This window comes from Galeopterus variegatus, unplaced genomic scaffold (genome assembly GCF_000696425.1).
Source record: "Galeopterus variegatus unplaced genomic scaffold, G_variegatus-3.0.2 Scaffold1964, whole genome shotgun sequence".
Classification (NCBI taxonomy): domain Eukaryota; kingdom Metazoa; phylum Chordata; class Mammalia; order Dermoptera; family Cynocephalidae; genus Galeopterus; species Galeopterus variegatus.
Window position 1 is genome coordinate 149,214 of NW_007728075.1, and position 12,422 is coordinate 161,635.

Genomic DNA, 12,422 nt, shown 5'->3' on the forward strand with positions numbered 1-12,422 from the left:
GAACATGGGTTGTCTTTGCATTTATTTAGGTTTTCTTTAATTTCTATTAGCAATGTTTTTTAGTTTTCAGTGTACAAATCTTTGGCTTCCTTGGTTGAATTTCTTTCTTTCTTTTTTTTTTTTGTGTGTCTTTTTTCGTGTCCGGCAACGGATCGCAACCCTCAGTGTCGCGCCCGTACCGGACCGGGACCGGCAACGGGATCGCAACCCTCGGTGTTGTGCCCGCACCTCACTCAGCCAGTGAGCGGGAACCGGTCTGTATGTGGGATCCGAACCCTCGGCGGGAGCGCTGCCGTGCTCCCAAGTGGCGCACTGTAGCAGTGCGCCACCGGGCCGGCCCAGGTTGAATTTATTTCTAAGTGAGTTTTGTTGTTGTTGTTGTTGTTGTTGTTGTTATTGTTTTGATGATATTGTAATAGAATTTTTGTAAAAATTCCTTTTCAGATTGTTCATTGCAAATATACAGAAATGAAATGATTTTGAATGTTAATTTACATTCTGCAGCTTTGCTGAATTTATTTCTTAACTCTAACAATTTCATTGTGGATGTTTTAGGGTTTTCTACGTATAAGATCATGTCGTCTGCAAAGAGAGATCATTTTATTTCTTCTTTTTCAGTTTGGATGCCTTTTATTTCTTTTTCTTGCCTGTTTGCCCTCACCAGGACTTCCAATACCATGTTGAATAGAAGTGAAGAAAGTGAGCATCCTTATTTTGTTCTTGATCTTAGAGTAAAAGCTTTCAATCTCTCACCATGAGATATGTTAGCTGTGAGTTTCTCATGTGTATGGCCTTTACCATGTTAAGGACATTACCTTCTATTTCTAATTTATTGAGTGTTTTTATCATTAAAAGGTGTTGAATTTTGTCAAAGATTTTTCTACATTAGTTGAGATGATCGTGTATTTTTTCCTTCATTCTATTAATGTGGTACATTATATTGATTCATCTTCATATGTTGCAATGAATCAAAATTTCAGTGTCCTTACATTCCAGAAATAAATCCCATTTAATCACAATTCATAATCTTTTAAAAATGCTGTTGAATTCAGTTTGCTAGTATTTTTTAAAAATGCTGTTGAATTCAATTTGCTAGTATTTTGTTGAGTTTTGTGTATATATTCGTAAAGTATATAAACCTGTAGTTTTCTTGTTGTTTCATCTGGTTTTATTACCAGGGTAATGCTGGCCTTTTAAAATGAGTTAGGAAGTATTCCCTCCTCTTCAATTTTTTGGAAGACTTTGAGAAGAATTGGTGTTAATTGTTCTTTAAATATTTGGCAGCATTCACGACCGGATAGTAGAAGCCATCTGGTACTGGGCTTGTCTTTGTTGGAAGATTTTTGATTACTCATTCAATTTCTTTACTAATTATAGGTTTATTCGGATTTTCTATTTCTTCTTGAGTCAGTTTTGATGTTTTTAGGAATTTTCCTTTTCATCTAGTATAATTTGTTGGCTGTTGGCATACAACAGTTCATAGTATTCTCTTATAATCATTTTTATTTATGTAAATAGGTAGTAATGTCTCTACCTTGCCCACTGTTTTTTTACAGAGGTACAAAAGCAGTTTATTGGATGAAAGATAGTCTTTATACAAATGGTGCTGGAACAATTAGACCATCCATAGACAATGAAAATGAACCTTGAGCTAAACCTCACATGTTATGCCAAAAAAACCCTCAAAACGGATCCTAGATTTAATTATAAAAGGTAAACTATAAACTTACAGAAGAAAACATAAGAGAAAAATCCTTGGGAACTAGGGTTTTGTGAGGTATTCTTAGCTGTAACACCAAAAGCATGGCTCATAAAAGGGAAAATTGATAAGTTGAACATTATGAAATTAAAAATATTGTTTTTAAATTAATTAACTAAAATCCTTGTTATTGGGATGAAAAGATAAGCTATAGACTGAGAGAAAACACTTGCAAACCACACGTCTGACAAAGAATTCATATCTAGAATATATAAAGAACTCTGAAATCTCAGCATTAACACGACAAAAAATCCATTTAGAAAACAAGCAAAAGACATGAAGCTATATTTCACCAAAGAGAATATATGGCAAATAAGCACATGAGAATATGCTCAATATCACTAGTCTTTCAGGAAAAGGAAACTCAGAACATGATGAGATATCATTACACATGTATCAGAATCTCTAAAATATAAAATAGTAACAATACCAAAAGCTGGTGAGGATTCAGAGGAACTGGATCTCTTATACATTGCTAGTGGGAATGCAAAATGGTACTGCCAGTCTGGGAAATAGTTTGGCAGTTTCTAAAAAATGAAATATTCAACTACTATATGACCCAGCAATTGCACTCCTGGGCATTTATCCCAGAGAAATGAAAATTTATGTCCACACAAAATCCTGCTCATGAGTGTTTATAGCAGCTGTATTCGTAGTAGCCAATAACTAGAAACAACCCACATATCCTTACACAGTGGAATGGTTAAACAAACCGTGGCACTTACTATGGAATACTACTCAGCAATAAAGAGGAATGAAGTTTTAATACATACAGCAACTTGGATGGGTCTCAAGGGCATTTGGCTGATTGAAAAAGACCAGTCTCAAAAGCTTACATAGAGGTTGTTGTAGTGGTTACACAAATCTGTACAGGTGATAAAATGACAGAAAACTATACACATACATTGTACCAATGTCATTTCCTGGCTATGATATTGTACTAGAGTTACATAAGGTACAGCAGTGGGGGAAACTGAGTGAAGGATGCACAGTACCTCTCTGTACCATAGTTGTAATGCCCTGTAACTCTACAATTATTTAAAATTAAGTTTTTTAAATGCCCTAAAGGAGAAGGTATGGCACTTTGACAACCTTTGATGGATAGCGGTTTGTTTTAGATGTGTATTGTGGTTATGTTTTTTAAAATGAGAAAGAAAGAGTCCATATTTCTTAGAAACATATACTATGGTATTTACGGGTGAAATCGTATCATGTGTTGGATTTGCTTTAAAAACCATCCAGTGGGGAGGGGAATTAGATGATGCAACAAAATCAGCCACATGCTGAGAATTGTTGAAGCTGGACTATGGATATATGAAGTTCACGATACCTACCTCTCCCTTTGTACACATTTGAAACTTTCTATAATAAAAGTTTTAAAACATACATGAAATAAAAATTATGAGCATTCCTCAGGACTCTTGACTACGAACAAGGTCCGGAGCAGGCCTTTGGCTCCTGCTGGCAAGCTAGGCTCAGGCCACTACTGCCAGGCTGGAGACAGGGTTTCCCAGGTCAGTTCTGGGCTTGGGAGTCCCTCTCACCATGCTGGGTGCTTCTTTGTCTACATTCAGCCACATGTATGAGGCTTTAACTGTATTGCTGGCCGTGGCTCTGCCAGGCCTCAGAGACCTTCAGGAAACTTGCCATGTGCCCATCCACTCATCCTCCGGGCCTCCATCTGCTCATGCATTCATCTCTCCATGTTTTTATTCACCTGTTTAGTCACCAGCTAGCCACCATTCATTCTTCCATCCATCCATTTACCTGTTTATTTAACATTGACTAAATGTGGACATCAATGAATGAGGCCTGGCTCCTGCCTGCCTTCAAGGAGGTCACAGTAGATGGGGAGAGTCAGGTCAACACGGTGTATAGAGGGTGCATGTTTAATGCCGAGAGAGTTGCCTGTTAAGGTACCTGCGGGTAAGAGAGAGGCCGTGTCAGTTCTTGGAGCAAGGGATCAGATGAGGCTTGCACAGAGGAGGAAATGCCGGAGGTGAGTCTTGAAAGTTTGTGTTTTCACGTATGTTGGACCCACCGTGATAATCCAGGATAATCTTCCCGTTTCAAGGTCAGTTGATTAGCAGCTTTAATTCCATCCGCAACCTTAATTCCTCTTTGTCATGTAACATAATAGATTGACAGGCTCCGGATTAGACGTTTCCACCTTTGGAGACGATTATTCTTCCTCCTACAAGAACAGAGTTCTGATGCACATCCATCTACGTGGAAACTCGACTGAAGGGCAGAGCAGACATTGTAGATCCCTGAGACCACTGACTGTCTTTACAGAAAAAATGAAATTGGATTCCAACCTCACACCATACACAGAAATAACTTGCAGGTGGATTAAAAACTCATATGTCAAAAGAAAAGCTATAAAACATCAAAGGAAAACATAGGAGAATATCTTTATGATTTTTGAGGTAGGGAAGAATTTCCCAAACACAAAAAATGTAAACCATATAGGACAAAATTGACAAATTTGTCTATATTAAAATTAAGAATTGTTCATCGAAAGGCACTTTAAAGAGAATGACAAGACAAGCCACAAACTGGGAAAAAGCTGTGACACACGTGGGAGACAGACTTATCCAGAATGGGTGGAGGGACAGTATGTGCACACATACATACATACATACACTCGTGTTTTCTACATTGATGATATAGTGAAGATAAGAAACTCAATAGCAAAATGGGTGAAACTCATAGACATCTCACATTAAAGGAAATATAAGTGACCCGTAAATGTAGATAAGATATTCAACATATTAGTAATCAGAAATGTAAAATAAAACCACAGTAAAATATCATTTCATACCCATTAGCTTCTCAAAAACTAAATTGTCTGGTAACGCCAGTCCCAAGAGTTAGCTAGGATGAGGCGCAATGGGAATATTCATGCACCGCTGTTGGAGCACGAATTGGTAGAATAGCTTTGGGAAACCATCCGGTGTACCTAGGACCCACTGGACGACCAAATGCAAAAGAATGAAGTTGGACCCTTACCTAACATATACAAAAATTATCTCAAAATGGACAAAGACCTAAACATAAGAGCCAAAACCATAAGACTCTTACAAGAAAACATAGAGGTTATCTGTGTATTACAATTTCATGAGGGGCGGGGAGAGATTAGGAAAACAACGTGTAAAAGGTTCCTCAGGGGGCAACAGTGAAAACAACGGGGACCAACACTGTCCTAGAGAGACTCTTGGGCATGTGCCCAGGTGTGTGTAGACGTGCTGTAGAGACAGCACATCGTTCATAACAGCAACAACACAGGAAACAACCCGCTCTGGATGGATACACAGAATGCAAAACACTCATAAAACACAAGACTGCGTGAGTGAACGTGAATCAGCTGCAGCCACACAAGCAGCTGAGTGGAAGAAGCCAGTCAGAGAAGGAACGCTACTGTTTTCCTTTATGTAAGCTCAAACCCAGGCCAAACGGGACAGAAACAAATGCTAAAACAAAGAAAAGCATGGGAATCATTTATAAAAAGTTCACACTTTTGGATATCTGTAAAGGAGAGAGAGAGGAATGGGATTGCAGTGGGGAATAAAAGAGGGGGAATTCCAAGATTCTGGTGATTTTCTTAAGCAGGGTGATAGATACCAGAACTGTCCATTTTATGAAACTGCAAACTATACACACTTGTAGATTTCATGACAAACTTTTAACATTTTCCTTAAGGGCCTTATCCTATAGCCGACACATTGCTAAACAGTTTTAACTGAATTCCACTGGAGGGGCTGTACGTGTTGCGCCGTGGCGAATACTTGTGTCTTCTTGTCTGCCGAGTGGCTGTGGCCCGAGCGCAGCGCAGGTGACAAAGCGCTGCCGAGAGTCGGCCGGTGTGCTCTTGCAATGAGGCTACACTTTTGCAGCATGGATGGTTGGAGAAGCTAGCTCCCCGACCCCTCCCTCCTCTCACAGAAGGAACGGTGGTCTTTTTCCGCATGCTCCCCTTCCGCCCTTTCAAGCCCACTCCCTTTGCAAGCTGCTGTCTCTCCTTCCAGCGATGCCCAACGGAGCTCTGGACACGGCTATCCACGCCGACGAGGCTGGTAGTGAGGAGGACCTGTACGAGGACCTACACGGCTCCGGCCACCACTACAGCCACCCTGGAGGGGGTGGCGAGCAGCTGGCCATCAACGAGGTAGGGTCACTGGTCTGCGGGTGGAAGGAGGGAGGGGCGGGACTGAGGGCCTGGCAGGTGTGCACAAGGGCTGCAGCGCGCTGGGCAGGCCAGGTGCCCACAGTCTGTTCCAGGCAAATGTACACAGCGCGGTTTCAGCCTGTGGCTCTCGCTTTAAGATGTGGTGTTAGAGCAGAGTTTGTCCAAACACAGGACTTCCCTGTGCGCTCCTGGGGTCCACAGAGAATCTGGGGGCACAGGCACGATGTCAGCGTGCTGACCTGCCTGACGAGGGAAAGCCATCCTGATGGCAGAGGCGCTGCCTGGTAGATGGAGGCCAGCACTTCCATGGTCACTCCAGCCCCCTGACCTCCAACAAGCTGTCTGGGCAGACTGGGGACAAGGCCGGTGAAAAGTAATTTCTCTGGTATTAACACCCAGAGTTCTAAAGTATTGCCGTTGCTATAACAACTGTGTGCAAGTTACCATTTTTTGCTCTTTCTACCTCAGCAGAAGAAATTAGTGAGAGCTCATCTGGGCAAAACTGGTTCCCATCCCAAGTTTTCCTTTTGCATTCTCTAAAAGGAGAGATTTTTTTTTTTCTTCTAGTACCTGCACAGTTTAATTTTTTTTATTGTGGTTATATATATATAACATAATATTTGCCACTTTAACCATTTTTAAGCATATAATTCAGTGGAATTAATACATTCTATAACCATCACCTCTATCTATTTCCAAAACTTTTTCATCATTCTAAACATAAATTCTGTACCCATTAAGCAATAATTTCCCATTGTTTCTTCCCCTCCGTTTCTGGCAACCTCTAATCTACTTCTGTTTCTGAATTTTTTTTTTTAAATTTAGTTTTTCTTAATTGGCCCATAATAATTGTATATATTTTGGGGGTACAATGTAATATCTGGGTACATGTAAACAGTGTGACATGATCATATCAGGGTAATTAGCATATCTATCACCTCAAACATTTGTCATTTCTTTGTGTTAGAAACATTTAAAATCCTCAAACTAACTGTTTGAAATTATACAATAAATTGTTACCTGTAGTCTCCCTACAATGCTATAGAACACTAGATCTTACTCTTCCTCTCCAGCTTCAATTTTGTATCCATTGACCACTCTCTCAAGGAGAGGGAAATTTTGAGGCTTTTACTGTCCTCTTTTTCTCACTCCTATTCCTATTTTCTCACCCTCTTTAATTTGGAGGGGGTTCTTGAACAAAATGGTAGTTTAACCAAATGTTCAGCACGAGCACGTATCTGCAGCAAATACCATGTTCTCCTGGTCATGAGATACTGGTGTGTTTCTGCTTCATTAAAATCAGGATCTGACAACCCAGGATCTTGCAGCACTCAGATTTTTACTCAGGAAGAGATCAATTTACAAGCAGGAGGCCTTTCACATTGCTGTGAAGGAAGGGGATGGTGGGGATCTTGGACACCACTATGGACGGACTGTGCTGTCCTCATTACCGACCCAGAGGAGAGGAGTCGATGGCCTGGCTCTAGATAATGACTTAAGAGTCATGAAATAATACTTTACCCATAAGTCATGATGCAGAGATAATAAACATGCAAATAAGTTAGTTATTCCAGCCAACAAAACCTTTCTCTTTATGTGCCTCTTGTAAGCTATTTTGGATGGAAGGTGTTCTGAAGTCATGTCATCTTCAAAAGTATTCACAGATAATGGTGTGCTTTTCCTTGAAGACTCGGGCAGCCTTCCCCAGTCATGGGGCTCAGCGCCAGGAGGGGGAGCCCGGGCATTGGGGCATATCAAACGTGGGTGGCGTGGAAGCTGGGCAGGGAACCGAGCATGGTTCCTTCGCTGTAAAGTAGAATGACCGTGAGGCTGTGTGAGGACGTGATAATAACGAATAATAATACCAATAATGATAATGAATATTAATAATGATGAATAATGAATAATAATAATGTACATTTATATGAGTTCTCCATAAGTGTCCATTGATGAGGATGATAATGAACAAGAAATAGTCACTGAAAGCTCTCAGGGTCTCCGAAGAGTTGAGGTCATTTGGCTGGCCTTAGATGCTGCATCGTTGGAGTTCCTGTGTCTGTGTTTTATGGTTGTAGGTCTTTCCCTAGTGGTGAAATTATGAACTGTTGCATCTTGCTGCTGGTGAGGAGGTGCCTTTTTGGACCCTCGGATCCTTGACAGGTTGTTCATTCTAAGATGCTTTGGCCAAGAACTGCTCTAAAAGAATGAACAGGCTCTGGCAAAGGGGAGCCTTTATGAGGAAAATGTGGATAATTTAGAGTAAGAATTGTATAAGCGCCTGTTTGGGCTGCTTAGAAAATTTGTTTTTTGTTTGGTCCTTGGTATTGGAGGTCACTGAGTAGACAGGGTGTTGCTGGTTTACCTTATGCATAGAGCGCTGAGTACTTTCCAGGGCGCTTGTCCTCCCTGCGCCCTTTTGTGCCCTTGGAAGGACATGCCATGTCACAGGGGAGGACAGCCAGTGCGGCTGAGGGAGCCCCTCTCCAGGTGTGCAGTGCTGCACAGGGTAGAGGTGGGCCCTGACTCGTTCGGTGTCTGCCAGACTGACTGAGACTTCTAGATCTGACATAGAAATGCCAAGAGACACTGCCCTGAAAGAGGCAGCAGGAGGGGCAGCCTGCCTCCCTGGGTCTGGTGGAGGCCCTGCAGCAAGCCAGTCCATTCTTGTGTGGTAGATGTGGTGTCTGGGCTCTCTGGCAGGGCTGTGGGAGCTTCACTGTGCCTGGCTCATCCTGGGTACTCAGGAGAGGTGGTGCCTTTTGTGACCTGCTGGAGGCATTTAATAGACTCACCTTATCAGAAACTCTTTGAAGAGATGTAAGAGGTGATTGTCCTATGATGGTCTAGTTCCCTGGCCTTCGGAAGGCAGCCACTTCCCACACAAAAAGGTTTGTTTGGGGTTAATGTGAGTTTTGTACCTGAAGATTATTGAAGCAACAGGTGTCAGAGAAAAGTCCTTACTCGGTAATATTTGGCTTGCTCTAAAATCACATATTCACTTGTATTTTCCATTGATGTGTGGGTGTCTTATTCTACATTGTGACACCTTTTTGTTTATGTTGACTTCAGAAGAGAAAACCACTTCTCAATCTCTTAAGCAGAAAGGAACCCATACTGTTCGGCCTGAAGAACAGTAGACACAGGGGAGACCAGCAGTTTGTATTATGGGTACATGAGAAGTGAATTTTTCCTGCACACAAGTGCACGTGTACATGTGTATGCACACACTGTCAATGAAGGTTACGGGTGTGATGCATGTCTGTTTGTGTTGCATGCATGTAACACGTCGGTACTGAGTACTTCACACGTGTCAGGTAGTGCTCCAGACACCAGGATACAGCTGTGCAGAGGATGCCACCTTGAGAGAGCTGGCCGTCTGGGAGGGGCAGGCTGTGCGTGTCTGGGGGCACCTGGATTCTTCCGTATGTGCTCTGAGCAAAGTGAGGAGGCAGCGCAGGACCTGCTCTTTCTGTATTCCTTGCACTTACTTGCGCCTTGCCCCTCATGATTATCCAGTCCCTGCAGGATGAATTAACAAATTCAGTGCCCAGAAGTGTCCCTCTTTTCTTTCAGCATCATCCCCTTTAGGGTCTCCCCAATGCCCATGGCTTAGTCTGGGTTCTGTCTGCCCAGTTCCTCACCCTTCGGCCATCATCCCTGCAGCCAACCTTAGCACAAGGACTTTTCTTGAAAAGATGAGGCTTGAAAGCAGGAAGCATCTGTCAGAGTGTGTCTTTAGAGGATGCTGTTCCCTTTCCACACCACCCATCCCAGGCCTGCTGCATCACCAGTGTTGCCAGTCCATGCAATGATGAGACAAGGGGAGAGGAGTGTGCAGTTCCTGCTGGGGAGGTCTAGGGTCTCCTGCTGCCCACCTCATGCCTGTGGATGGCAGCCTGTCCCCTCCAGGCAAGGCCACAGTTGAGGATTCCTTTCAGCTCCAAGCTCCAAGGGCCTTGGGAATTGGGGTCCCCTCAATGAGCCTGTACATAGAGCTGCTCTGATCTACCTGCTCCTGATCAGCAAGGGAGAGACCAGAGGTGGCTTCTGGATCATCCTGCTGAGAGGAGATGAAGCCCAAACTAGAAACAGACAGACAGACGTGAGTAGCTAGCCATAGAACTTGTCATCCAAACTGGGCTGAAAGCATGAAAGGGCTTGCCGTTAATAATTGGGCCAGCACTGCAGTGGGAAACAGGACTGGACAGAAGGCAGCCTCACCATCCTTGCCCTCCCGGCACTTCTTCATGGAATACCTAGAGGATGCTGCAGGACACAAGCTCTTGGTCGCCCATCTGTGGAGTCAGTCCAATCCTCTTACTCCAGGTGTCTCTGTCTTTCCTAAGCTCCTGTGATGCTGGACATCTGTCCTGGGCCTGACCTAGCTCTCGTGCCTCCTCCCCAGCTTCAGGGAGGATTCCGATGCCTATCAGTGCCCCAGACACTTTGTGCTTGCCCTTACTAGGCTGGACAATGATTTGGGCATAGGTTCTCTGTGAGAAAGGGCAGGGGCAGCTCCCAGTCCTCAGGCCCACCGCCACATTTGCCCATGGCTACAAGGTTGCCTGGTGGCCAGCACTGCCGAAGCAGCTTTCCTCTTCCCTCCATCCTCCCAAAGCCATGCCTCTAGGGGCTCAGCCATCATCTACCCCAGATGCCTGTATCTCCCCTCCACTTCCATGATAGTCCTGCCACCTTGGCAGGCCTGCAGACCCCACCCCAGTAGCCCAGGTGGGCCACCACCACTACTGCTGCCTCCCCTGGCCGTTCCCTCCTGGTTGCAGCCATCCAGCATGAATGCCTCAAGCACCTGGACCTTTGTCTTCAAGACTTTTTGTTATGTTTTGGTCATGAAACACAAAAGAGCTGTTGTCACAGTGATCCCTGCCCAGGCCAGAGGTCCTTCTGCCATACTCAGTCCTCCCCAGGCTGCCCTGCCATACATGGGACCAAGGCTGTTCCCAGAGCTGGGGCAGGGCTGAAGGACTAACACACACCTCCCTGGGCCTTGCCCCGCAGTTAAGCAGGATGCTGTTGACCCCTCAGTGCTCAGCACCGCTCTGGGAGTAGCCAGCAAGCTCCCAGACCCATTGTTCCTAGAGGCCCGAGGACACACAGCCCTCTGTGCCTTACCTCCTGGGTGGCTGGTGGCTCTGAAACCACAGGTGCACAATGAAACATGGGCCCAAATTGGGGGTTTTGAGCTACACCCCATTAGAGGACACGTCACACAGGCTTATCAGAGGAGTGCTGAGATTTGGGGGTGCCGGGAAGCCTTTAGATGCCTTCTGATTCCACAGTATCCTCCCAAGATCTTGGGGGGCAGACCTTGAGCCGAGGGTTTTGTGAAGAACTGGGTAAGAGCAGTACAGCAGACAGATGAACCCAGGCTGAACCCTCAGATGTGAGGGAGGTAGACAGCCTCTCTGAACATATCCCTGACCCTCCTCTACACACACACAGGCACCCACACGTGTACACACGCACACACACATAGGCACCCCCTCCCCCACATGCATACACATGTACTCAGGTACTCACACGTGTACACACGTACATATACACACCTGGCATCCACCCTGCTTTGGGGTTTTCAGCAGAATGGTGACATTCACTGGTGTACTCACCTATACTCGCATGCATGTATGTAGTGCTGGCACGTACACGGAAATCTGAACATGCAGAGACCCAGTCACCACGTGTGAACACCCAGTTGCTGCACACATTTCCTCTATGCTCTGTCCCTTACCCCTTCTCCCACCCTTCCTACCCCAGGAGTTAGAACACTGAGCTCGTCACCCAGAAATCTCTACCCACTCCTGAGCCGTGTGCTCAGCCCTCTCGGCTGCAGTCTTCTCATCTCGCAGAGGGACACGCTGACTGCGACAGAGCTCACGTTGTGAGCTTTAAAACCTACAGGGTTAAGGCTGCAGGCTCTGTCTGGTGGAGGCAGAGGAACCCCTAGTACCTGGTATACTATCAGGGTTTTTAAAAAGAGGCTGAAGAAGCCAGGGGCTTCCCCAAGGGAACGAAATGCTGCTTTGACAATCAAGGTCAGTGAGGAGACGAGCCCCTCAGCGCGGATCAGTCCGACCAGGGTTCAAAGCGTGACTCCACCATCCCTGTATGCCTGCACGATTTTAAAGACTGAGCAAATTACCTGACCTTTCAGAGCCGCGTGTACTCATCCGGGGGGGCGCGCCGGCCCTTGTTAGGAATCAGAACCCCAGGCCCATCCCTCCCCAGAGCGCCGGTGCCAGGAGTTTTGGCCCCGGTATGCCTGTGTCTGCGAGGTCCCAGGGCATCCCTGAGCGCCCCCGTGGCCATCTCTGCGCCTGGTCAGCCCAGGGCCAGGTCGGCTGTGCTGGCGTTGAGGTCGCCAAGGTCAGAGCGCAGCCCCCGCCCCCACTCCGTCTCGGGTCTCCCTCGGCCCTCCTCCCACCTCACCCCACCTCACCCCAGTCCCCACCCCAG

General features: G+C 45.4%; 1 protein-coding gene across 1 annotated transcript in view; it reads left to right on the plus strand.

Annotated features, from left to right (window-relative positions):
• Positions 1–12,422, plus strand: part of ARHGEF4 (Rho guanine nucleotide exchange factor (GEF) 4) — a 115,199-nt gene that overhangs the window by 89,930 nt on the left and 12,847 nt on the right. The window contains exon 5 of the mRNA XM_008579833.1: positions 5,788–5,927. Coding sequence (XP_008578055.1) covers positions 5,788–5,927 — 140 coding nt within the window. The remainder of the gene's footprint in view (positions 1–5,787; positions 5,928–12,422) is intronic.